The following is a 27,858-nucleotide window of genomic DNA, read 5'->3' on the forward strand; positions in this document are numbered from 1 at the left end:
CCGCCCTCAACTTCCTTCCTTGCGGCTCGGAGGCCACCCTGAAGCCTTCCTCTATTGCGGCAGATGCCGGGCCTGGTTTCACGGCCTAGTGCTGCTTCAGCTTCCTCTTCACAGTATGGCTGCTGTCCCTGGTGCTGCCTCCTTAGGTGTGGGGCTGCGCCTCTCCTCCAGATTTAAAGGGCCAGTCCTCCTGGCTCCTCCTCGTGATGTCATCTTGGGTATTCCTCTTCAGCCCTACAAAAGGACTCAGCCTTCAGTTCCTCGTTGCCTTCGCAAAGAGTCAAGTCATGGAATTGGACTGCTCCTGGACCCTCCGTTCTAGCTCTTCGGTCCAGGAGTCTCTGATGTCGTCCTCCTCCGCTTCTTCAAGGCACTCTGTTCTTCATGGGAATTCCCTTGTCTTCCTTTGTGATTCCTGATCCTTCATCTACATCTTCGCTCAATGTTTGGTCTCTCACTGGATCCTAAGTCCGCGTCTTCAGATGTCTTTGTTGTCCGACCTTCCTGAAATCCTCGCCTTCTGATGTCCTGTCTTTCCTGAAGTCCGTCATCCAGTTGTTCTGCCTCTCGGAGCCTCCTCGATGCTCTTGGTTGAGTGACCTGGGGGTCCGAAGTCCAGATGTCTTTGATGTCTCGATCTCCAGTTCTCTCGACACCTTCATGTTGCTCTTGACTGAATGCCCTGGGGGTTGAAATCCAGATGTCCTGATGTTCTAGACATCTTCGTGTCAAGTTGTCCTCGTCTTCAGATCCTTTTGACGTCTTCATCTTCAGTTCTTTCGCTGTTAAGCGTTCAGACCTTTTGGCTCCTTCAAAGTAGCCTTCAGATTCTTTGGCTCCCTCGTCAGGGTAGCCTTCTTCTCGGATGTCCAGGTTCCGGATTTACCTCCTAGTAGGGCCGTCCTCTCTTCAACTTCGGTATGACCTTCTGATTCGTCTTCTGCTCTGGGTCTGAAGCCGTCGCTTCTTCAGGTTGGCCTGCGTCGATCACGCCGAGTTTCCAAAGCTCAGTTCAAGACAGTTGCTGCTACAAGTCATGGCCAGATTCCTTCATACTGAGTTTTAACTCTTCTGTCATCTTTCCACTCTTCAAGTGTTTTCATCAGTGTCCTGATGTTCTTCTCTTCAGCCTTGCATCAGTCTTATCCTGTCTTCAAGAGTCCTCGCCTGATTGTGTCTTCATCTTCAAGTCTTGTTCTAGTTCCATCGTCTGCCCTCGACTAGTGTCCATCCTGGCGCATTTGCCGTTCCCGTACGGCAGGTCTGAAAGGGCTATCGAGTGGCCGGAGGCTACCCAAGAGACCAGCATTGCATTGTTGGGTGTCTACTGATGCATCAGGTTCGGCGGAGGTTTTAGAGTCCCTGGTCTTCAGCCTGTCCGCCTGTGCTTGGATGCGTCTCACCTGCCTCGCCGCTTCCACGGAGCTCCTCTCTGCAGTCATGTCATGGTCCAAGGGCACACAACTCTCCCCGGAATCGGGATCGCTGCCTAAAGCTCCCGTAACACTTTCAGCAAGTGTTTGTGCTGACACCTTTCTGGTGCTTTTTATATGTATTCAGTAGAGTTGATTTTGATAAGATAGTCTAGTGCCCTCATTTTATTATATTATTGCTCAGCAGCTGGCCAGATTATATATAGAGTTGCATGTAAATGTTGTGTGTTTTGCCACTTTAGCTTGGTGCTGTTTTAAGATAAATGTTATACTTGGTGTACAGGTTGAAGAGCCACATGCAGCTACCAAGCTGCAAGCTGAGGGGGAAGGGCCATGAAACTGCTTCAGAGGAGGGGCCTGCGGTCAACCTTTCAGCCTAACCCCCTCCATACTTTACCCCACTGGTCTTAAAAGGGAAATAGCTTCGAAAGCTCACAACCCCTCCTCATCCTGCTGAAGCATCCTTTTTTTTGGCACGTTGCTCTAAGCGCCGGCCCCATTGCCTAAATGCCTTTTAAATGTCCCATTGGGGCATGGAAGGGCCTGAAAGAAAATGGAACCGTGCATTTCACAACAAACTAAAGCAAGGAAATCCATGCGACATTTTACCAGCAACTGTATCAGATATTCTGGGGCTTGGGAAGCACCCTGAGAAAATTAAATGTTGCGAGGGGCTTTACCTGTACTTTGGACAGGCAGATTGGTTATACTGACTTACTATGGATTTAAAGTGACGTAATAAAAAAAACCCTGAGAAAACTGTAAAGCAGCGGAAGCAGCTTTTAAACTTGCAGTGGGGAGCTTGCACGTCTGCGGGTGCCCAGCAAATCTGCAGAGTTTCTCTTAGAAAATTCAGGACCGTGCACTTGGCACCTGCTGAGGGGGATCTACCCAGGCAAAACCCTTTGACAGTTGCACTCCCCGTACATACATGGCGCTTCGCCCAGAACGCCCCCCCCCCCCCCCCAGAATATGAAAACAAAAACTTGAGTGAAGAGTGAGCTGTGGACATGAAGGGAACCCTGAGAGATTCTGCGTTGGGCTGAGCCAGGCAGAAGATGGGAGTCCGAAGGTCGGAACAGAAAACAGGCAAATGGAATCCCCTGAAGATGCAAAGGCGAGGTGTGCCAGGGAGTGCAGGAGTGGCCTGTTTTGTATGAGGGGATGGGAGAGAGTCCTGAGACTTGCAGGTTAAGAGAGCACATAAGGGGTAGTGAGGAAAGAAGCAAGAGTTTCTGAATTTGCCAGAAATTCTAATAAAAGTGCTGCTTCTCCTGGAATCATCCTCTCCCGATTTTCGGGGTAATTATTGAATACAAAACCGTTCCTATTTAAGAGACGTCTCCTAAAACATAGTTTTCCTTATCCAGTCTGCTGTAGATATATATTTACATTCTTACAAAGACATAATCAGGCCGATGGAATACGGACGAGCTAAAACTGGGCATCCAAACCGGGTGCCTGCTTTCCTAACGTGCGCCCATCCACCAGGCAAATGAGCCACTGCGTTAAAAAGGAGACGTCCCTAGCGTCTCCGCAGCATTGGGCACCCAGGGATGTGGCTGTGCGCGGGTTAGGAAAACGGACGCTCAATTTAACGAGCGTCTGTTTTCCTAACCTGACCACTGGCAAGAGATTACAAATGGGTTTTTTAAAAATTTTATTTTGTTTTTTTTAACCTTACTCCTTTTTTCGGTTCCTCTGACTTAATATCGCCACAGTATTAAGTCGGAGGGACTACAGAAAAGCAGTATTTTCTGCATTTCTGCTAGGGGCTCCTCAAGACTTGACGCCTGCTCTGTGGCAGGCATTAATTTATTTTAGAGTAAAAATGTGTGCGTCAGGCGCCCATTTATCCTTTACATAAGTGGGCAGTAGCTGATAGCCTCATCAACATGAATTTACATGTCGTGAGCACTATTAGCTACACACGTTTTGGACGCGCTAATCCCCTTACTGCATGAGGGGTTATGGACGCTCATCCAGGCACTCGATAACCTTGCGCTAAGCTCAGCACACGCTATTGCATCGGCTTGAAAGCATTTGTAAAAGTCATTTAGATAAGAGTTTAGTGATTGGCCCTCTTCAGCGATGTGGATAACCTGTGCGGGATATCGTACTTAAAAATGTAAACTTGTGGCTGGCTGCAGTGTGCTGGTAACTATATAAATAGGTGCACTTTTTTTTTTTTTTTTTCAATACGCAGTATTTCCTCAATTCCACTTCTCTGTTTTCAAGCAGCACTTCTACACGAACAGTTGCTTCCCAGCTTAATAAGCAAATTTGGATGAAAAAAACCCTTGTTCGAAAAGGGAAGAAATAATGATTGGCACATCTGGATGAAATGCTAAGGGGAAATGACTACTCGTCATCCTCTGGAAAAGATGCCCTCAAATAGTTCAGTCGTAGCTCTTATACATAGGGTATCATAGTAAGACGAGGGCAGAAAAAGACCAGCCGGCCACAGACTGGGACCACCTACAAGATTTCTCCTTAAGCAGGGACAGTCTGTCTCCTCTTCTTTTTGCACTCCAGCAGCTATCTTCCTCTTACCTCAGTCTAAGTAATCAGCAATGCTAGCATGACTATTGCCCAAGCATCCAGCCACTTGGGCCCCCTGTGTAGCCTGCCAGACAGACCCGGCCATGTTGTCTGCTAGGACTTCTTGCTGACGCCAATCTTGCAGCCTGCCAGCAGGGCCGGTGCAAGGGTATTGGGCGCCCTAGGCAACCCTTGCGCTGCCCCCCCCCCCCCCCGACCAGCACACACAGTCTCTATTTCTCTTTGCCGCGAGCGGGATAGGCCCCGTTTGCGGCACCACGTGGCTGCTCTTCGGCGCCCCCTACGGCTCGGCGCCCTAAGCGACCGCCGAAGTTCGCCTAATGAACGCGCCGGCCCTGCCTGCCAGACAGACCCAGCTGCTAGTTTTAATTCTCTCTCTCCTGTAATCCATTTAATTAAACTTTTCCAGTGACATTACCTATCAATGTTTCCTGAATGAAAGGGTGTACGGTCACGGCACAGTAGAGGAGTTGTGTTTTCAGTCGTGTCGGTCCTGAAACACATCTCTTACTACAGAACAAATCAGAACTTTTCTGGCCAAAAATTCAAACCACCCCCAACCTCCTGGGGTTACTTTTCTCAGACATCACGATCATTTACTGATGCCTTTATTATTATTATTATTATATATATATATATATATTTTTTTTTTTTTTTTTTTTTTTTTTTAAATAGAATCGTACAAGATCAGGAAGCAGGGCTGGATTTATTTCTTGTGCCCTGCCTAGGTGCAGGATCAAGGGGGTTCCCCTGAAGCCGTGGCAGTGAACGTTCCCCCACCCTCCCCAAAAGGTACACTGATTATGATTGGGGGTAGCGGAATCCCCTTTCAAAATCAGGCCACAGTGGATGGCCACTTCCTGCTCCTCCATCCCCGGTGCGCTCTCTCTCGCCTCTCGGATTCGCCCCTTGAAAGACACATGACACGCTCTGGATGTTGGTCGCTTCCTGGCAAGTATTTGCCTAATGAGAAATCTGGTCCTGGCAGTGAGATAGCGGTGGGAGAAGTGGGAACCGCCCCCCCCCCCCCTCTGTTTAGAGCCTGAACTCCCAGGATGCATTGCAGGAGATGTCACCACCGAGAGCTGGTAGAGGTGAATTTGAATGCAGGGCATAGGATAGGAGAGCATTTGGAGACAGTGAAGCAAGAGCTGCTGTTGAACTGCTGATACTGAGTTGCTTGCTGAGAAGCTGGAATTAAGGGTCAACAAACAAGCAGTAGGCGATAGCCCAGTAAAAAGGTGACATGACGCGGAAAGCCTTCAAGAGTTATCCTGTTTGCTAGGAAAGGAACTGGTTCGCAAAGATGAGTATTGTAATAACCGCCTAAAATTCCTCTGCTGCGTGTCCCAATAACAAAAGCCCACTCCTCCAATGCAAGTAGCATCGTGAGCAGTAGTGAATTACCATCAGTGCCAGGGATATGAACAGGTACTGTACCTGAACTGGAGCAGACTGTGATTTAGAAGCAGAAAATGAGGCAAATGATGATGATCATCTCTCTCAGAACAGTATTTTAGTTTACAGTGGTGCTTATTTCAAACTTCCACCCCTCACTCCAAAAGTTGCCCCTCTAGGCGACGACCGGGTGAGCCGAGGCCACGTACCTTGCTGAGGCTACAAATTAGAATATCACTTTTTGCCATTTGAATATTTTTGGGCATGTGCCTCCGTGCACAATAAGTAGACCCTTATTTTAAGTTATTTTACCACAGTGCCGTGTTGTGCTGTCCGTTTGCAAGGAAGAAATAATATTTTTGAATTTGTTTTGGACACTCAGAGTACTAACTGGGTCTTGCTACAGTTTCTAGGGGGGAGCACTTCAGAAACACTGAACATAGCGCGTCTGTTGTGGTTGGTTTTTGGCGAGTGGCATAGAGAGCTCTAAACGGGAGAAAGAGCAGTGCTATAGTTGTTACTGCACATGGAGAAATAAAATGGGCTGGTTCGCTAGCACTGTTCTGCATTGCCATGCGGGGCTTAGGTTCGATTCCTGGGCCAGCCAGAGGGTGGGGCGGCTGTAAAGACAGTGTTGACGGCCCCAGGCGGGAAGCTGGAGAAAGCTTCTGCTGTCCTAGTATTTGACCAACACTGCACTTCTCTCTAAGGTGCACAGGCAGCCGTCTTCACTTTTTTTTTTTTCCCCCCTGCCAGGCACACTCCAGCCTTTGAATCATGCCAGGCCGGCAGCTCCTGCAGATTACGAGATCAAACCGTGAAATGGCTAAAGTGCGACTGGCAGGGAGAAAGGTATTGGCGGTCACCCATGCACCTTAGAGGGAATGCTGACCGCGATACCTGATGACTGGACTTTGGATTCACATGTAGCGGGTTGCTGAGAGAGCCGTGGTCTGTGGCTCATGTCCCCAAGAACTGTCGCCACAAGGGAAGGATCAGGTAGTTGGGAGGGGAGAATAAACATGGGGGAACCCATCTCCCTATTGGGTAGGCTTTAAAGCAAATGAAGCTCGATAGGAAGCCAATTCTAATGTAAGATGCAAGCCCAGAGGAGCAGAAGGAAATTGCTAGGCCAGAAGACAATGCGTGATGGTAAATGGAACTTTCTCTGAAGAGAGAGCGGTTTTAAGTGGTGTACCGCAAGGATCGGTGTTGGGACCGGTCCTGTTCAATATCTTTGTGAGCGACATTGCGGACGGGATAGAAGGTAAGGTTTGTCTTTTTGCGGACGACACTAAGATCTGCAACAGAGTGGACACGCCGGAAGGAGTGGAGAGAATGAGACGGGATTTAAGGAAGCTGGAAGAGTGGTCGAAGATATGGCAGCTGAAATTCAATGCCAAGAAGTGCAAAGTCATGCATTTGGGGAGTGGAAATCCGAATGAACTGTATTCGATGGGGGGGGAAAGGCTGATGTGCACGGAGCAGGAGAGAGACCTTGGGGTGATAGTGTCTAATGATATGAAGTCGGCGAAACAATGCGACAAGGCGATTGCAAAAGCCAGAAGAATGCTGGGATGCATAGAGAGAGGAATATCGAGTAAGAAAAGGGAAGTGATAATCCCCTTGTACAGGTCCTTGGTGAGGCCTCACCTGGAGTACTGTGTTCAGTTCTGGAGACCGTATCTACAAAGAGACAAGGACAAGTTGGAGGCGGTACAGAGAAGGGCGACCAGGAAGGTGGAGGGTCTTCATCGGTTGACATACGAGGAGAGATTGAAGAATCTAAATATGTACACCCTGGAGGAAAGGAGGAGCAGGGGTGATATGATTCAAACTTTCAGATACTTGAAAAACTTTAACGATCCAAAGACAATGACAAACCTTTTCCAACAGAAAAAAATCAGCAGAACCAGAGGTCACGAGCTGAGGCTCCAAGGAGGAAGACTAAGAACCAATGTCAGGAAGAATTTCTTCACGGAGAGAGTGGTGGATGCCTGGAATGCCCTTCCGGAGGAAGTGGTGAAGTCCAAAACTGTGAAGCACTTCAATGGGGCATGGGATAAATATTGTGGATCCATCAGGTCCAGAGGACGCATATAAAGAGCAGGTAGTAAAATACTGCACGGAGCGGCAGTAGCCACAGAGGCATTCACGGAGCGGGATGCCAGTGGCCAGTGGTAGGTGTCCACCTTCATGGAGCGGAAGGATGTAGGGCTGTCATCTCCCAATTAAATAAAAAACAAAAACAAAAAACAAAACAGGGATGGGATCCATCAGGTCTAGAGGACACATATAAAGAGCAGGTAGTAAAATACTGCACGGAGCGGCAGTAGCCACAGAGGCATTCACGGAGCGGGATGCCAGTGGCCAGTGGTAGGTGTCCATATAAAGAGCAGGTAGTAAAATACTGCACAGAGCGGCAGTAGCCACAGAGGCATTCACGGAGCGGGATGCCAGTGGCCAGTGGTAGGTGTCCACCTTCACGGAGCGGAAGGATGGAGGGCTGTCATCTCCCAATTAAATAAATAATAAAAAAACCCAGGGATGGGATCCATCAGTTCTAGAGGACGCATATAAAGAGCAGGTAGTAAAACACTGCATGGAGCGGCAGTAGCCACAGAGGCATTAACGGAGTGGGATGCCAGTGGCCGGTGGTAGGTGTCCACCTTCACAGAGTAGAAGGATGAAGGGCATCCATCTCCCAATTAAAAAAAGAAAAGAAAAAAAGAAAAAAAAACAGGGATGGGTTCATGGGCTTATAGGTATTACCAATTATTAGGCTTTTCAATATTTGATGATAGTTAATGTGACTTTCAAGGCATTCTTCACTTTCGGTGCATGTCCGGCATGACTCCTTGCTTCAATGACAGGGGAAAAGAAAAACTGATACTTCACACATTTCCAGCATTGCCCTCTGCTTCATGGCAGAGAGCTATGCTGCCGCTTACCCAACTAATCAAACTTAATATTTCACTTGGAAGCAGCTCCAGCACTGCTCTCTACATTAATGGTGGGGGTGAAAAGGGAATTAGAACATAAGGTTACTAAGAGCCAAGAGAAACAGTTAAGTATGAGAACAAATGTGTGAAGCTTGCTGGGCAGACTGGATGGACCGGTTGGTCTTCTTCTGCCGTCATTTCTATGTTTCTATGTTTCTATGAAAGACCACACTCGAGACTCATTCTGAGGCTGTGAGATGGAGCCAAAATTTCTCCATGCTCTGCTATAGACCATATCCTCTTGCCTTGTGGTGTTCATGGGTTTTCATCACAGAAAGCGCTGCAGTGACTACATCCTTGTCTTTTGCCTTTTTAGTACGTCTTTGCACTTAAAAAGATGAAAGGGGGAAGAGAAAGCCCTGAAAAATATATATTTTGTGTGAAGATTTCCAGCGGGGCTGACATTGGTGTAATTAAAGAACATGATCAGACTTCTCCTCTTCCTCTGGGGAAACTGATTCTTTATCGTCAGTCATTGCCCCAAACAGTCTAGGTGGGAGCACATGGTGTCGTGGGCAAGCATGAAATGGGAACGTATTTTTATAGAACAATCATGATACACTATTTATTTTATTTCTTCTTCCCCTCTCCCTTGCCCTTGGGGCAGTCTTCAAAACCTAAAGTGAGCATCCCGCTCTCTGCAATCCTGGAAGTTAGGACAACGATGCCCTTGGAGATGCCGGACAAGGATAACACCTTTGTGCTGAAGGTAAGATTGCGTCCTGCGGCGTCCGTCTCTTCTGTGGGATTTTCCTAGGTACAGACTGTGGAAGCAAAGAAGCTCTTTCCTGCAGTCCCTGGTAAATCCGTGCCAGTGTGATGGGGAGATGGCAGGGGCAGGAGCTTTTCTCAGTCAGAAGGAAGATGTGGTCCACAAGCAACCATCCTGAGTGATGAAACATTCTCACACCATCTGATCCTGCTCAGATACCAAAAGGAGAATATCTTCTCTGCAGGGATTTTATTAAAAAAAACAACTTGTATTCTGAGTAAAACCAAAAACATGACCCTCTATGGGGGTGTTTGCTTATTTGGCTCTTGATTAAGGTACAGATGTACAAAGTGTTTTTCTCCATAGACACACAGTGGGGAAACCCCAGGTACCACTCCAGCACTATTTTGATCCCTGAAAGGAACTTTCTTTACCTTGCCTGCAAACTTAGCAAGATCACTGAACAAAATTACTCCCTGTAAGCATTCCCCATTCCCTGCAGCAATCCCTACAGCTTACGTGAGGGTCCCCGGCTGCCTGCAGCGACCTCCAGCACTGCAGTCACGTGTGAGGGTCCCAGGCTGCCTGCAGCGACCCCCAGTACTGCAGTCACATGTGAGGGTCCCAGGCTGCCTGCAGCGACCCCCAGTACTGCCATCTCGTGAGGGTCCCAGGCTGCCTGCAATGATCCACAGTACTGCAATTGCGTCTGAGGGTCCTAAACTGCCTGCAGCAATCCCCAGTACTGCAGTTTCATGTGAGGGTCCCCGACTACCTGCAGCGATCCCCGGTACTGCAGTTGCATGTGAGGGTCTGCAGCGATCCCCGGTACTGCAATTGCATATGAAGGGTCCTAGGCTGCCTGTAGCGATCCCCAGTACTGCCATCTCGTGAGGGTCCCAGGCTTCCTGCAATGATCCCTAGTACTGCAGTTGCGTGTGAGGCTCCCAGACTGCCTGCAATGATCCCCAGTACTGCAGTTGCGTGTGAGGGTCCCAGGCTTCCTGCAATGATCCTCAGTACTGCCATCTCTTGAGGGTCCCAGGCTGCCTGCAGTGATCCCCAGTACTGCAGTGGCATGTGAGGGTTCCAGGCTGCCTGCAGTTCTCCACAAAGCTAACTTTTTCAACCGGAGCTTGTGGAATTTGAAGTTGTAATCCCCTGACTGCAAACCTAACACATTAGTGCTGAGACTAAGGAGCAGTCCCCATAGCTGAGATCCATCCTCTGCTTTCACTCTGCAGCCCCACCCAGCTGAACATTTGGGAAGCATTTTGTTCAGTCCACTCTGGGCTCCGATGTCATAAAGTGCCCTGGGCTGGGCACACGTCTTCTGTGTGCAGACTTTACTCTCCATGCAGGAAGGAGTTCTGCGTGCAAAAAATGTGCTTTCAAATTAGCACTCTTCCATTTAAATCCCATGTTAAGGAAGGGATTAGCTGGTACTCTCTGATGCAGAGAGGTGCCTAGACTTAACTCGTGGTTTCTTAACGCTAGAAATTTAACTCCCAGTTAGAAATGAAGTAACATTACTCAGTTTAATATTTGTCTAGAGCTCTGAACCTAAAGTTCAGGGTGTGGGGGATCTTATACTTGGAATTTATGTGCAGAATACACGATTTGCACACAGATCATGTTTTCTGCACCTAAAACATGGTTTAGGCGCAGAGAATATGCTTTATGTACAAATTTTTATATATGCATAAATTGTGCACTGTGCACACAAATCTTGTTTTACTCATAGAAATTGCTGTGTGCACACTAACAGGCCAGTGGCTAGTACACCAGGCAACATGCTACTGGATATGCATTTTCGATGCGCTAAAATAACCCCCAATGCAATACGGGTATTAGTGTGTCCAAAACCGGCATCCAATCAAGTGCATAGCTAATAGTGCTCATCACATGCAAATTCCATGTAGATGAGGCTATTAGCTATTATGTCGCAATGCCACAATTGCCGAAAGGCCAAGCTACCCATTTTAACGCGGCAAATTTAACGCCTGCCCGGGAGCTGGCATTAAAGCTCCCGGCATTAGAGTTCACTGAAAAAAACCAAAAAAAAATCCTGTTTTCTGTGATTCCTCCTATTAGTATTGTCAGATACTAAGTAGGAGGAGCCACAGAAAGCACAATCATTCTGGGCTCAAAAACAATATCCTGCTTTCTGTGGTTCCTCATAGGGGGAACCACAGAAAGCAGCAGTAAGTGGAGGAGTGAATAAATCAATATTTAGTGTAGGGCACTTAATATTAATTTATTCACTCCTTCACTTACTGCTGATTGGTCCATTCACTGTTGCATACGAGTGAAAGGACCAATCCCCTTTCAGAAGGATGTCCTGAAAGGTGATTGGTCCTTTCACTGATACATGTCAGTGAAAAGGACCAATCGGGAACAGCCCTGCTGGGGGGGCGGGGGGGGGGGGGGAGCTCTGGCCAGGCTGTCAGGCTGTTGTGGGCCACAGCCACTCTCCTAGGCACCCGATGCAGAGCACTAGGGAGGCACAAATTCACTTTGCGCGTCCTTTTTAGCGCGGCAGGTCATTTGCCTATTGCATCAAGTGCCCAGGAGAGATGAATGTGCGCGCTTTTAAAAAAAAAAAAAAAAAATTGCACCCAGTTTGAATACATGATTTTAATGCAATATTTCATCAGCCTGCAAGAATGTTATGCACGCTGAGCTTGTCTTCCATGCACGTTTTCAGATTAGCATGTTTTAAAACCCCTGATGCATTAGCAAACCAGTAGCTACTGCTCTGGGAGTTTTCTGTAATTTTTTACTGTGTGAGTAAAGGAACTGTGGGCTAAACGTAGCTCACACTTGATTGCGTCGGGCCCTTCGTCTTTGAATCATTCCTCCTGCTTTTGCTTTGGTTTGGTTTGTTCTTACAATGTGGCACGTGCCACAAATCTTCTTCTTGGAAATGTCTTTTCCCAGGGCTGAGTTCTCGCATAACTTTGGCCTTCCTGAACAGCGGGGGCCTCACGTGAGCGCTGACTCACCAGGGAACTTGAGTGTGGTTACGACAGGACACTGCTGCTGGGATTTTGCTTTGAGATTGTCAGAGGAAGTCCATGGTGGTCGGCGATTTTTAGGCATCACTCGAGCTTGTGTGCAGCAGGATCAAGAAAACTACAGAAAAAGCTTCCCTGAAGATTTCCTGTGGCCTTGTAAAGTGACTCTGTCTGGGATCTTCCTAGTCATATGACCACTTTAGCTTTTTCAGTCGCACCCAATCAATGCCAGAATGAAAAGGGTGTGTGTGTATCTGACCTGAAGCTTCCTTCATTTCTCGTTTGTTTAGTGCGATGCGTGGCCTGGGATATTTAATCCCTATTTCTTTCCTCGGAGAGCAAACGGCACAGTGAAGCTGCACGGCAGAGGCAGACCGCGGCTCAATCTGTCCCACTCCTTTTTTTTTTTTTTTGTTTTTTGTGGCCATTGGCAGATGTGGTAGTAAAAGCTACCGTCCCAGAGCCTGAGTGCTCTATCTCGGGAACAGTTTTAGCGCAGACGGGCCTTGGGATCATAACCAGCACGTCTCTTGTATGGGCAGCAGGAACCCAAGATGCCTGCCCCGCAGGGTGACGAGTGGCATTCGGGCGCATTAGCTCGCAGTATTATTCCAGGAGGAGCGCTTCGCTACACGTGTCAGGTTATTTGAAGTGGCTTGGTCTTTCTGACTAAGGTATGTAGGTGTTAGCTGTACTTAGTGTGAGAATATCTACCTAGGCCATAGCTAGGACATTAAGAGGGCTAGAGTTTCATTTCAGCCCATAACGACAAACCTGACCGAATATTGTCTGTTCTGTCTGTCTGCAGGTGGAGAACAGTGCAGAGTACATCCTGGAAACCATCGACTCTCTACAGAAGCACTCCTGGGTTGCTGATATACAGGACTGCATAGATCCTGGGTAAGGGGGCACCAGACCACAGATAAATGTTCGCAAGCTGCAGATTGGTTTTGTTTTGGTTTTTTTTTTTATACCCAAAGCAGATATCTGTGTGCTGTTGCTGGGAGGTACAGTGGAGGTGACAAAAGAGCAGCCTAAAGCAAAGATGGTTGGGTTTTAATTGTAAATACTTTCTTTAATTTAAAAATTAATTTGAATCCCCAAAGAGGTGCTGGATTGACTGCACTGGACACTGAAATTGTCTGTTTTTATTCACAAGACAGAGACAGCACGGGTGGTGGCAGTACAAGCCTCCAGTATGCTGTCCTGTTGAAGGATCCACCTTTTTAAGAAAGAGAAGATAATTTCATTCTCCTTAGCTGCACGGTCTTTCTGAGAGGACCTGTGAGTGCAGAAGTGCAATGCTAATTTTGGTGGAACCAGACTCCTTACCACGGGGAACTGGTCTGAGACCTCCACAGATCGGCTTTCAGATAGTAATGATTTGGGTCTCTTCCATCCTGATCCTGGATATGACCTGCTGCTGACTTAGAGATGAAAAGACCATGTCTAATCCTGTACCATTTCCCTTGGACATTCAGTCCCCATTCTGTTTTATTGATTTATTATTGGGATTGCATGAATTCTGATCTAGGGATGATTCTAGTTGGTTTGTTTTGTAATGTTGGTCTGTAAGGAGAGGGCGTTACAGCTAAGGATCAGATCCCCATCCCCGTGCATTCCAATCTGTAAAAGTCCATAATCCATCCTATTCCTTCAATGAGCTTTAGTGACTGTGCTGCCCCTATTGGCCTAATCATTTTTCTGATGACTTAATCCTTCCCTCCCCAAAATCCACAGCCGAAATTAACGATGTCTACCAGGGCCAGTTTTCTAACGGTGGTTTCCATGATATGGATACCAGAAACAAGACATCAAATCATTCCCAGGTGGCTATCACATGGTAATGGCCTGTGGTCACCTCCGTTCTGAGCCCAGGTTCCCTCGTGGAAGGCAGATCTTCTTTGGAGTTTGGACGGAGAAAGTGGAGCATTAGTGCCATGTCTGACTATCTGTTCTCCTGGCAGGGACAGTGGGGATGACATTGATCTTGCTTCCAGCGCACAAGGCATGTGTTTGCCCGGTGGTGTATCCTCCTGTAGCTGCGAGTTCTTGGTTGACGGTAAGAACTTGTACATATAATAGAAAAATATGAGTAAATCAGAATCGCAGAACTGGTTCTTTTTATTTTTTTTGGACCCTTTAGGTTCAGTTTGAAATTAGAACCAGGGCTGGAATTGGGCACCATGAGCCAGCATTCGTAACTAGCCAGGGATTTCCCTCCTGTTTTGTAAATGCTGCCTCCCTTCAGTGTATCTAATCAGGTCATACCAGTGATGGTCCTTCAGCAGGGGCCATCCACCCGGAAGGAGCTTTGCAATCCATGGGTCTTAAACCGGCCACCAGGTGTCATCCTTGAGCAATGACCACAATTCCCTCCCCCCCCGGAGGCTGTGAGCACAACTCTGGGATCAAACCGGTGGCAGGTTTAAAACGAGCATTTCGGGCAGGAAGGTCCTCTCCAGCTTTACAGTATTGTTGAAAGCTTTTACTGGACAATGGTGAAGTCCAAGCCAGGTCTGCAGGTGCTGAATGCCATGACCAAAATAACATTGTTACAAAGCAAACAATCTCTGCATAATTGTAAGACTTGGATTGGGCTTTTCTGATTACTTTTATCCTTTTTTTTTTTTTTTCCTTTTAAAGAAATATATAAACGTCAGGAGAAGTATCAGCTGCCTGGTGGCCCTGATGCCTACACCGGTACCGTTCCTGTCCCACACAACAGACCCAGGGACCCTTACACGGGTGACCTCCTGGCACATGTCCCATTGGAGAACTTCCTTCAGACCCTGGAGTCCCCAGCCGCCAACCACTTCACAGGTATAGTAAGTTAACGTACCTGTCAGCAGATAAGGACCTTGTAAGCCCTCCAGATGCCCTGCCCCCACTGTATCAGTGCAAACTCTGCTTGTCTTTACCACTGCCCTCTGGATCTGTCCCAAGTCTGCTTCAATTCTGATTTGGTTGCTCCCATCTCCACTGGTGGATGATTCTTGGCACCCACCACCCTTTCAGTAAAGGTATTAAGGTTCTTAAGGCTTTGATTGAATATATCGGATTTTCACTTTTCTGGCATCAAAGTATTCTTGGCTACTTTATAGCTTCACAAGCCCAGGTGACAACCTGCAATTCAGTTCTAGAAAGCCTTGTAAACACACATTTGTATTATGCAGCATCAGAGGGTGCCAAGCTTTCTGGAGCATTGGATGTGCTGCATACAGATTGCTGTCATCTGTTGGGGTGGGGGGCGGTGGGAAGATGTGAAGTGAAGGATCTTCTCGCTTTCTTTATGTTGGTGCCCCAGGGCCAGCAGTAGCAGCTGTAGTTTTGGGATTGAGAGTCCTCAGTGCTGCTCCCCACACATGAGGTCTACAAATAAATGCTGATCCATTTGCTGCAGCCAGAGCTGCTCTGCTCCATAGTCCGTTTCAGCTTATATTATGCCACCAAACGGGCTGCAGTACATGGAGCAGACTGATGGATATTCCTGTGCTCCCTGGTGATGGTGGTGGGTGTCATGTCAGACTGGTAAGAATTGCAGAAAGTTATTTTACATCCTCAGACATGTCAGAGTTCGTGTTTTCTTGCAGCAGGTTCTACGCACAGTGGTAGGCAGTGGCATGTGACACAGCACGACACAGGCTATGGATTTGTTTTCTCATACCTGTACAGTTATTATTAGCTGTAAACAGTAACAGCCTGCACCTCTCTCTCTCCCGCCCTGCTCTTGTAGAGTAAGTGGCCAGCACTGGTGAGGGTCACTAGCCCTTTTTGCTACATGCAATGGTAAGGTAGCCGGGGCTGCCCAAGCTTACAATGCTGGAACTTCAAGTACCCTCCTATGTGCATTGGATTGTGTATCTTTCATTGTAACCTGCCCTGGGTGGTTTCGGAAGGATGGGCTAAATACCAAATAGATTTCACTTAGGAAAAGGGTGACCCAGGAGTTGGGTATTCCAGGTTTCATCCCTTGAATACTTCTTATAGCTAGTGTTCATCTCTGTGTGTGTCTGTACATCAGCAGAAAGCTAATGTATATAATATTCAAACAGCAGAATCTCATGGTGGCCAACTCTGCAGAATACAGCAAGCATCTCACTGTCACCTTTAGAAAAGGCTATACTGTCATTCACTGCTGCCCCCCTACTGCCAGCATAGGGAATTACAAGTTTGTGTCCCAATAGACCAGTCTTTGTCTTACTGATTTGTGTAGCCTTTGTTTATTGCCGCCTCTCACTTGATGGTACAGTGAGTTATACATTTTTATAAAATTTGGGCAATTTATTTTTGTTTCTATTGTACACTTCTTTGGTGCTGTAGGCATGCGTTCCATAGCCTGCTTGCAATGGATACCTAATGGCACAATTAAATGCCGTGTTACTTTCTGTAGGCTGTCAGATTTGTCCCAGAAGCTTTCTAATCAGAGTGACATAGCATGCTACACCTCTGACAGGACAGTCTGAGGCTAGAAAAACCCCCAAACATACTTCAGCATTTAGGTAGGTTTTAGAAAGCTATGAACTTGCTTTAAAGCAGACGTAACTGCAGGCTGATTTTTACAGTAAAAAAAAAAAAAAAAAGAGTGAAAGTAGCTCCTTTCAGCCAAAATGGGTTAATGACAAAAAGCAAGCAAGAGGCAGGTATAACGGAAAGAGAGCTTGGTCCAGGAAGTGAACTGGAACATACCGTTTTGTCATGGACACCTATCGTCCATTTATCTCTAAACTTCCAATGACATTATTTAATCTGCAGGAAATATTTAACAACAAAAAAAATCCCTCCTTTCCTAGTGTGTAGACAGATGGACTCAGGACCAGTGGGTTTATGCTCTCCTGCCAACAGATGGAGACGGAGCATAAGAACTTAAGAAGTAGACGTACTGGGTCAGACCAAGGGTCCATCAAGCCTAGTATCCTGTTTCCAGCAGTGGCCAGTCCAGGCTTACAAGTATCTTGCAAGCACCTAAACATTAGATAATAAGCAGTAGTTGCTTGTAATTTAATTACTGTAATAGTAGTTTATGGATTTTTCCTCTAGGAACTTATCCAAACCTTTTTTAAACCCATTTATACTAACTGCTGTAACCACATCCTCTGGCATTGAATTCCAGAGCTTAACTATGCACTGAGTGAAAAATAATTTTCTTCGATTTATTTTAATTGAGTTACTTGCTAACTTCATGGAGTGCCCCCTAGTCCTTCTATTATCTGATAGAGTAAATAACCAATTTACATTAACTTGTTCATGTCCTTTCATGATTTTGTAGATTTCTATCACATCCCCCCTCAGTCATCTCTTCTCCAAACTGAACAGCAAGGCTTCTCAGTCTGAGGGCTGTGGTTCTGGTGCCCACATCTCAAGAAAGTATGGGGCAATATTCCATTAATTTTGTTGTGCCCAAGAAGAAGGGCTCCTTTCGTCCCATCTTAGATCTCAAGAGGGTCAACTCATTTTCGAATGGAAACCTTATGCTCTGTAATAATGGCAGTGCAGTCGGGGAAATTTCTGACCTCTTTGGATCTGACAGAGGCTTACCTTCACATTACCATCCAATTGGAACACCGCTTTCTACGCTTTGCGGTATTGGGGCGCCATTATCAATTTCGGGCATTGCCTTTTGGTCTAGCTACAGCTCCCAGAACATTTTCCAAGATTATGGTTGTTGTAGCGGTGGCCTTGAGAAAAGAAGGAATCTTGATGCACCCGTATTTGGACGACTGGCTATTTTGCTTCAAGTCTCAGGAAGAGGGCCGCCTGGTGACACACAAGGTGATTCCTTATTGCAGAAGCTCAGTTGGGTGGTGAACATGACCAAGAGCAATCTTCAACCATCCCAGTCGGAGTATCTGGGGGTCCGGTTCGACACGGGACAGGGCAGAGTTTTCCTACCGGAAGTTCAGATCCAGAGATTGATGTCTCAAGTGCATCAGTTGATGAACACCATATGCCAAACGGTGTGGTCCTACCTACAGGTACTCTGCTTGATGGCAGCTATCCTGGAAGTGGTGTCGTGGGCAAGGGTGCAATGCATCCTTTTCAGCGCTCTCTGCTATCTTGTTGGAACCTGCAGTCTCAGGATTATGTGGTTCGGCTCCACTTGCCGATGGAAATCTGCTCCTGCCTCCAGTGGTGGTTGCAGGAAGATAATCTGAGAAAGGGAGTTCCCCTGTGTTCTCCGGCCTGGTTGGTACTCCCGATAGATGCGCGAGTCTCCATGGTTGGGGAGGACTCACTGTCTGGAATTAACAGCCCAAGGGCACTGGAATGCTGAAGAGTCCCACTGGAACATCAATTGCCTGGAGGCCCTGGCAGTATGGCTGGCATGCTTGCAGTTCAGCCAGAGGCTGCGGAATCAAGCGGTTTGCATGATGTCTGAGAATGTGATGAAGGTGGCTTATATCAGTTGCCAGGGAGGAACCAGGAGTCAGCAAGTGTTGCAGGAAATAGACCAGCTGATGGAATGGGTGGAAGGTCATCTGCAGATGATCTCAGCCTCTCACATTGCAGGAAAAGACAACATAAGAGTGGACTTTCTCAGCAGGGAGTGTCTGGACCCAGGAAAGTGAGTGTTGTCAGCTGAGGGGTTTCAGCTGATTGTGGATTGCTAGGGCCTTCTGTTCCTAGACCTGCTGGTGATTTCTCAAAATGCAAAGGTTCCTCGCTTCTACAGTGGCAGGAGTAATCCATGGTCCCTGGGAATAGATGTTCTCGTAGTGGTCTGGTTGGAAGACGGATGCTTATGCCTTTCTTCTGTGGCCCTTGTGCTGCAGGATAATTTATTTATACATACGTTTTTTATATACCGCAGAATAGGGCAGTAATCTGACGTCTAAGCGGTTTACATATACAACATACATAATAAAATATTACAATCAAAATTAAAATACGTTAGTATACAATATCAATTAAAATATGCTAGTAGATAATTCACAAGATCGAAGGCCACAGGGAGCTAGTACTGGCCCAGGCGTCTGTGGTATGCAGATTTGCGACGACTCCTGGTAGAGGTCCCCCTTCGTCTTCCGCTGCACATGGATCTACTTCAGCAGAAACCGGTTCTTCACGAGGATCTGACTTGATTCTGTCTTATAGTTTGGACCTTGAGAGGGCTCGCCTATTAAAGATTGGTTATCCCTCTGTGGTGATTGCCACTTTTTTCCACGCTCGCAAGTTCTCCACTTTCTTGGCTTATGTGCAGGTTTTGGAGAGTGTTTGAGCCTGGTGTGAGGAGCAGGGTGTTCTTCCTCATTCAGTTAAGATCCCTCTCCTTCTGGATGTTTTGCAGGATGGATTGAATAAAGACTTGGTCTTTAATTCCTTGAAGAAGGTGCAGGTTGTGGCTCTTGCCTGTTTCAGAGGCCTGGTGAATGGTGTTTCCTTGTCATCTCATCCTGATGTGGCTCGTTTTTTGAAAGGAGTGAAGCACTTTAGGCCTCCCTTGGGGTTACTGGTTCCATTGTGGAGTTTTAATTTGGTGCTGGACATTTTGGCGGGCCCTACGTTCTGACCACTGCGAGGCCTTTCCTTACAGTTATTAACTTTGAAGACTGTGTTCCTGGTGGCTATATGTTCTGCACATCAGATTTCTGAGCTGCAAGCTTTGTCTTGCCGGGAGCCGTTCCTTTGTGTGACTCCAGGGGCATTAGAGCTGCATACTTTTCCATCCTTCTTGCCCAAGGTAGTCTCGGACTTTCATTTGAATCCGTCCATCTCCTTGCCATCCCTGGATACGGTCAGGAATGCAGAGGCATTTCGCCTTTTGTGCTCCTTGGATGTTAAGCGTCATATCGTGCGGTATCTACAGGTCTCCAAGTCTTTTCAAAAGACGGATCGCCTGTTTGTTCTCCAAGGCAGGAGTAAGCAGGGCGCTCTTGCTTCACAGGCTACCCTAGCTCATTGGATTAAGGAGGTGGTCACGGCCGTGTATGTGGATGCTGGAAAGTCTTTGCCTGCTCAGGTTAGGGCTCATTTCACTAGGGCTCAAGCAGTGTCATGGGCGGAGGTTAGTCTGTTATCTCCCGTCAATATCTGCCAAGCTGTGACGTGGTCCTTTTTACACACTTTTTCCAGGTTTTATCGTCTGGATGTGCAGGCCCAGGAGGATGCGGCCTTTGTACGTGCGGTTTTGACTGGACTGCGGGCAGCCTCCCACCCTGTTGGGGAGTAGTTTTGGTACATCCCACTGGTCCTGAGTCCATCTGCCTACCTGTTAGGAAATGGAGAAATTACTTACCTGATAATTTTGTTTTCCTTAATGTAACAGATGGCCTCAGCTTCCTGCCCTCGGCTGCCGCATGAGTGAGCAATAGTCCTCCTGTGGGGCTCTGAGTCCCAAGGAAGTGTTCATCCAGTCCCTAGCTTGGGATACCTAGAATCTTACGTGAGTTCACTGTTTATGGTTGGTTGAGTACAGTTCTGGTTATCTGGTTTTAATTGTCTTTTCCTAGTCTGTCCACAGTTGCTTTTGAAGAGAATACTGGCAATCTCTGCAGGGTTATGTATACTGTGACGTCAGTTTGCTCCGTCTCCATCTGCTGCCAAGGGAGCATAACCCACTGGTCCTGAGTCCACCTGTCTGCACTAAGGAAAACAAAATTAATTTCTCCATTATGTAAGAATTTGTTTTGGAGTATGCTAGTAGAGTCTTAATCTTATTTTCCAAGTTAATGGGATTTTGCAAGTGCCTCTATCCAGTCTGCCCAGTTGTACTACAAGGATCTATCCCAGATGTCAGCTGGGTCTCTATCCTGGGTAAATGAGCATCAAGATCACACACTCAATCCAAAACCCAGCTCCTCCCAGTCCCACAAACAATCCAAAACTAGAAAAGCTGTTGTGCAAACATCCAGTGTCCTAGATCCCGGTGACTTTGCTGGAAAGTACTTGACCACCAGCAACCTGTCAGCACCGAAAGTAACCCAACTAGGAAAACTGAGTTTCCAGGTGGTCTCTTTCTGCTTTTGTCTACTATGGTACAACATGTATATTTATAACTAGAATTATTCAGAAGTGTATTTAGAGCAAATAGCAGCCTTGTTTTCCTTTGAAATGTGAAGTCTCCCTGCATTTACCTCTTAAACTGGTATGACAGTAGATGGCCCCATGGTTCAGGCCGTTTGTGCTGTGTACATGAGAGTTTTGTTTCTTGATGACTCGCCGGAGTTTGGTTTGATCCTGAAAAGTGAGGAGAGGCAACTGCCACAACTGTGTCTGCCTCTGCCGGCCCATAAAGTATCGGACCAGCTCAGAGGAGACGGTCCCCCAGCCGTTAGGGCTGGAAGGAATTCCCAGTACCATCTGTGGTGATGGGGCAGATTTAAAGAGGGGAAAAAAGATTGAAAATCAAAATAAAAAAAAAAAGAAAGAGGGGCCCCTGAACTGTGGACTGATTTAGTCTCTCTGCATTTGTGTTTCTCCCAGGGGAAGACTGCGAAGCAGAAGAAGAGATTAACCTGTCGGATTTCCCCTGGTTTCATGGCACCTTGTCGCGGGTTAGGGCCGCACAGCTGGTGCTGGCAGGGGGCGCTCGCAGCCATGGCTTGTTCGTCATCCGGCAGAGCGAGACGAGGCCCGGGGAATATGTGTTGACATTCAACTTCCAGGGAAAAGCCAAGGTAGGGGCTTCGTACAACAGCTTTCGTTGCACAACGGTGCTGGGGCTCCTCTGTGCGCTGTTGGATCCAGTGCTCACACCTTTACTGTGCATGCATAATCATTAGGAGCTCAGATGTATCGCCTTGACCGAGTTAGCGCTCCCCCATACATTGTGCACACAGCAGCAGCACCACCTGGGGACCTCAGGCTTCAAATCTGTGTCGTCCTGACTCCAAACATGGAATTCTCCCACTAAACCAGCAGGAGAAACACACACACATCGCACTCCCGCACATGCTACTTTATTCTAGTTACCTATATCTTTCCTCCTTATCACTTTAGCCTGTCATAGAAGCAAATTCCTTATGTTTATGGTACCAGTGGATCAGGAAGTATTTAAGATGTCAAAGAATTTAGATCTAAAACATGTAGAAACCAACAGATTCTAAAGGGCCTCCGTTCTTTCTCCCTATAGCTGCCCACACGTGCGTTTCTTTTCTACGCACTACCCTCCCTGAGTAATTACTTCCCACCTATTTAAACGAGTAAAGGTCACATCCCTGCCTAAGTCCCTTGATACCCCTAAAGTTTGAGCCCCCCCCAGCTGAAGCAGTTTCCAAGTAGTAAAGAGAGGGGGGAGGGCATACAGACACCGATATGATCTCCTGGCCTTTCTTCAGTTCTGAGCTTCACCGGCACGTCCATTGCTACCTGAGCGTTTGTGCTAATGAGCTGCTGCTGCTTCCCCACCTCTCTGCAGCACCTGCGCTTGTCCCTGAATGAGAACGGCCAGTGCCACGTCCAGCACCTCTGGTTCCAGACCATCTTTGATCTGCTGAAGCATTTCCACAGCCACCCCATCCCACTGGAGTCGGGGGGCTCCGCTGACATCACTCTGCGCACGTACGTCGTGGTAGACTACCCCAGGCCCGGTAAGAAGCCTTACATTTCAGCCTGCCTACTCCGAAAAAGCCTCGGGCTTTGGTTATTGTTTAGTAGCGACAGGTGCCAGCTCAAATCCATGCTGTTTTTAATAAACCTTTTAAGTAATTAATTGAATTGCTTTTTCATGGTTTACTCTTAAAATGTTCACTTGGACACAATTTGCTACTATACCATAAATATGGGGGGTCAGTAAGCATCGCATAAATTATAATTTTTTTAATTTTTTTAATGTGCATAGAGTTTATCTAGAACAGTGGACCATCATAACACCCTTGGTTATTTAGGCAGTAAGCCACACTTTTAACCTTACAGGGTCATGTTTAATCATCGGTCCATTAAATGTCTTTTTACTTCTTTAATTAAATATTCTCTTTTTTTCTTTTTCTCTTTTATAATTAATAAAATCTTTTGAAATCTTTTGCAGTATATTTAAAGACGGAATTGCCTTACTTGTGCGGAGCGCCGCTGCGCTTCCGACCTTTGTATCCTGTGCCGCTGCGCTATTATCTCCAGCGCTATCGTGCTTTGTAGGCAAAAATGCTCCCAGATTTTGTATTGAAGAGATGAACTTCCGATTAAATGTGCTCACACACTTTAGAGCTCCTGCAGGACTGCAGGAGCTCTAAAGTGTGTGAGCACATTTAAGTTCATCTCTTCAATACAAAATCTGGGAGCATTTTTGCCTACAAAGCACGATAGCGCTGGAGATAATAGCGCAGCGGCACAGGATACAAAGGTCGGAAGCGCAGCGGCGCTCCGCACAAGTAAGGCAATTCCGTCTTTAAATATACTGCAAAAGATTTCAAAAGATTTTATTAATTATAAAAGAGAAAAAGAAAAAAAGAGAATATTTAATTAAAGAAGTAAAAAGACATTTAATGGACCGATGATTAAACATGACCCTGTAAGGTTAAAAGTGTGGCTTACTGCCTAAATAACCAAGGGTGTTATGATGGTCCACTGTTCTAGATAAACTCTATGCACATTAAAAAAATTAAAAAAATTATAATTTATGCGACGTTTGTTTTGTGAGACAAGTGTAGTTCGTTGCACTTAATTAACTGTTTTCATATAGTGGGGTCAGTAACCATCCCATAAAACTTGCATGCAGTGGCTCCTGGAGGCTTGTTTGATGGGTGTTCCAGTAAACATTTTTACAATACTAAGCCCGGCCTCCGACCTGGAATGCACCAGGCCATCTCGAAGCAATCATCTGCATGTGGTACTGCAGACGGCTGCTTTTAGCGAGCTTAGCGACATCACAAAGGCCTTCGGACAATTACACTCAGCCATGCTAGTTAGTAAATTAATATTAAGAAAAAAGCCACTCAAGGGAGATAGTGAATACGTAACGTATTAAATGTTTTTATTATCTGCTTGTAAAGATAGGAGAGGTTTCCATTAACTCTGGCCTTCCTCATGAATTTTAGCAGTGGAAATAAATGATTTATCTAATGGCCAGTCAGTGGGCATTTTTAATTCTTCTTCACGCTGGGTATCTTAGAAGCATCACATGGTAAGAGTCCCCTCCCCAGAAAGCTTAGGATTTTGAAGTCTATCTTGGCTTAAAAGTTGGTCCCCCTTTTGCCTTTAGAAGAAAAGGCAAAGGGAGATGCGGTGAGGCGGGAATTTTTTTTTTTTAATTGGTGGACTACGGACTGCTTGATGGAACTAGAGGCAGGGCAATGTGCAGTGCACACTGGGATAGGTTCGTCTGAGCGAAGACTCTCCTCTGGAGGTCTGCAAACCACCTGTCAATGGAAGCCTGAGGTGGCTCCTAAAACAATCTGTGGCAGAATCCAGCTTCTGTGCTCTTCCCAAAGACCGAAAGAGAGGACCATCTGAAGGTCCAGGGACGTAAATGTAAGCATCAGATGTTGAAGGCCACACAGTAAATGGGAGCGGTGGGATTCAAACCCTGCTCCTCTGGTGTTTTTTTTTTCCTAGTAAGGGAGAAGGATATTTTTCTCTTTAGATTTGGAGGTCTGGAAATTTTACCTCTATCTCCTCACCTCTCTTCACAGTGACCTGATTGATGCAGGGCAGCTGCTTCCCTGATATTTAATCCCAATGCCACATCTTAGAAAGGACTGTAATTGAATTGATTTTTTTTTTTTTTTGGACTATTGCTCAGCAGGATATATTTTTATTTGCCAGGCTATTATGTTTTTTTTTTACAGATTTTGGCCCTTCCCTGGCTGTCGCTGCACAGCAGCCGAGCTGCAGAAGCGATCTTCAATCTCAGCATTACTTTTCGGGGTTCGCTCCCCAACCCGTCTCTCCAGTAGAAGGTCCTTCCTCCACGCCCCAGCCACTGTATCACAGGACGGAGGGGTCACTAAGTGCCCGGAGCCGCAGCAACAGCATCGAGCGCCTTTTGGAACCCGGCAGCTTAAACGCGGACGATTACCACGAGAGCGATGGATCTCGTAATAGGACCAGGGCGGTGGAGAACCAGTACTCGTTCTACTGAGGGACGAGTCTGTGGGAAAACCTACTTTGTTCTGTCCAAGCCCTAGCTCTGCACACTGCTACTCCTGGGACAGCCAGCGCTGCAGCCACAAGCTGCCCAAGCTCTTGGATATTTTTTTTTTATCTTAGTGCTTCCCTGCCCCTCCCCCCAGGGCCCGGAAACTCCCCTCAGCTTTAGGTGGTTAATAATGACGTTAGAGGGCAGTTCCTTACAGCGGGGGCTGGTGGACACTGGGGACCCGCTGACTGCTGGAGAGAAGTGCCATAGGGAAGACAGAAAGTTAAGACGAGACCTCGGAGCCTGCTGTCAGTGGTGCTGAATTCCCCAGTTCCTTGTGGGATCAGCTAGACCTTTCAGATGCTGCATTTTTTTTACATCATTAAAACTGTTTTGAAGGACAGTTGCCAATTTAGAAGTGGAGCGTTTGATTTCATAGGTGCTTCCTCCTGACACTTTTTTTTCTTTCTTTATATTTCTGTATTTTTACAAAGCTGTTGAGAGCCCTGAATGGAAAAAAAATGTTATAAGACCTCCATATCCCTCTTCTGTGTTGCAGGCAGCCCTGCTCATCCTTGCTTACCACAAGGGTTCCCAGCTGAGCCCATCCTGATTTTGTCCCAGGGCCTAACATGGAACCTGAAGTTTTGATTTCTCTATGAGAAGCAGAACTATCCATCCAGCCAGTGGGGTAAAACCAGGACTGGATCAGCCCATCAGTAACAACCACAGCCAGTTAGCAAGACTGCTTAACATCTTTTCATTGGTTCTAGTCATTGTCTTGGATGTTTTTAATGCTGTAGCCTCTGGGCTATAAATCTCCAAAATTACAGAAAGTACAGAGTGAAATTAAAATATTACTTTCCAGTGGTTGTTTCTGAAATTCTTTAAGTTGCTTCCCCGAACACTTGGGAGCAGAGAGTTTCATACAGTGCATTCAGAAAGTATTCAGACCCCTTCACTTTTTCCATATTTAGTTACATTACAGCCTTATTCTAAAATGGATAATATGCATTTTTCCCCCCTCAGTCTACACCCAATACCCCATAATGACAAAACAAAAGCAGGTTTGTAGAAATTTGTGCAAATTAATTAAAAATAAAACACTGAAAAATTACATTTACATAAGTATTCAGACCCTTTGCTGTGACATCAAAGTTGAGCTCAGATGCATCCTGTTTCCACTGATCATCCTTGCAATTTTTCTCCAACTTGACTGGAGTTCACCTGCGGTAAATTCAATTGCTTGGAAAGGATTTGGAAAGGCACACACCTGTCTATATAAGGTCCCACAGCTGACAGTGTATGTCAGAGCAAAATTAAAGCCATGAAGTAGGAGGCATTGTCTGTAGACCTCCAGGACCTGATTGTGTCGAGGCACAGATCTGGGAAAGGATACAAAAAAACTGCTGCAGCATTGATGGTCCCGAAGCCTCCCTCATTCTTAAATGGAAGAAGTTCAGAACCACCAGGACTCTTCCTAGAGCTGGCCGCCCGCCCAAACTGAGCAATTGGGGGAGAAGGGCCTTGGTCAGGGAAGTGACCAAGAACCACAGTGTCACTCTGATCGAGCTCTAGCATTCCACTGTGGAGATGGAGGAACCTTCCAGAAGGACAGCCATCTCTGCAGCACTCCAATCAGGCCTTTATACTAGTGGCCAGACGGAGGCCACTCCTCAGTAAAAGGCACATAACAGCCCACCTGGAGTTTGCTAAAAGGACTCTCTGAGCACGAGAAACAAGATTCTCTGGTCTGATGAAACCCAGATTGTACTCTTTGGCCTGAATGCTAAGCGTCATGTCTGGAGGAAACCAGCATTGATCATCACCTAGCAAATACCATCCCTACGGTGAAGCATGGGGGTGGCAGCATCATGCTGTGGGGATGTTTTTCAACTGCAGGAACTGGGAGACTAGTCAGGATTGAGAGAGCTAGATGAACCGAGCACAATACAGAGAGATCCTCAATGAAAACTTGCTCTAGAATGCTCTGGAACTCAGCCTGGGGCAACACTTCACCTTCCAATAGGACATCAACCCTAAGCACACAGCCAAGACAACACAGGCGTGGATTCAGCACAAGTCTGCAAATGTCCCTGAGTGGCCCAGACTTGAACCTGATCGAATATCTCTGGAGAGACCTGAAAATAGTTGTGCATTGATGCTCCCCATCCAACCTGAGCTTGTGAGGATCTGCAGAGAAGAATGGGAGAAAATCTCCAAATCTAGGTGTGCCAAGCCTGTAGTGAAATACCCAAGAAGACTTGAGGCTGTAATTGCTGCAAAAGGTGTCTCAATAAAGTACTGAGTAAAGGGTCTGAGTATTTCAGCTTGTTTTGTTTTTTTTTTAATTAATTTGCACAAATTTCTACAAACCAGATTTCATTTTGTCATATTCATTTTAGAATAAGGCAGTAATATAACAAAATGTGGAAAAAACGAAGGGGGTCTGAATCCTTTCTGAATGCACTGTAACTGACCTTGGACGGAATAGGAATTCATTGATGTGTGCATGTCCTTTGTGCCATCATCGCTACATAGGACAACCGGATTCCATGAGTGTAAGGTAACTTGTTGTTTTTGATTATCATGACTGCCTGCCATGTACAGAGAAGTGCTGCAAACTTTGCTAAAACAATTAGCAAGTTTAATTTTTATTGATAAAAGGTGATTTAAAAGAACTGTATCTTGTGCAGCCTTTTTAAACTGCATCCCTGCGAGC

General features: G+C 46.5%; 1 protein-coding gene across 3 annotated transcripts in view; it reads left to right on the plus strand.

Moving 5' to 3' along the window:
• Window positions 1–26,728, plus strand: part of SH2B2 (SH2B adaptor protein 2) — a 72,191-nt gene extending 45,463 nt beyond the window's left edge. For 2 of the 3 annotated variants that reach the window (XM_029612617.1, XM_029612618.1), the window contains exons 3-9: window positions 9,003–9,104; window positions 12,933–13,024; window positions 14,092–14,186; window positions 14,771–14,947; window positions 21,548–21,741; window positions 22,482–22,653; window positions 24,847–26,728. In XM_029612617.1, the coding sequence (XP_029468477.1) occupies window positions 9,003–9,104; window positions 12,933–13,024; window positions 14,092–14,186; window positions 14,771–14,947; window positions 21,548–21,741; window positions 22,482–22,653; window positions 24,847–25,139 (1,125 nt within the window). In that variant the 3' untranslated portion in view covers window positions 25,140–26,728. The remainder of the gene's footprint in view (window positions 1–9,002; window positions 9,105–12,932; window positions 13,025–14,091; window positions 14,187–14,770; window positions 14,948–21,547; window positions 21,742–22,481; window positions 22,654–24,846) is intronic. The other variant, XM_029612619.1, reaches the window with a different exon arrangement.
• The last annotated feature ends 1,130 nt before the right edge of the window (window positions 26,729–27,858 follow it).

This window comes from Rhinatrema bivittatum, chromosome 8, assembly GCF_901001135.1.
Source record: "Rhinatrema bivittatum chromosome 8, aRhiBiv1.1, whole genome shotgun sequence".
Taxonomy (NCBI): Eukaryota; Metazoa; Chordata; class Amphibia; order Gymnophiona; family Rhinatrematidae; genus Rhinatrema; species Rhinatrema bivittatum.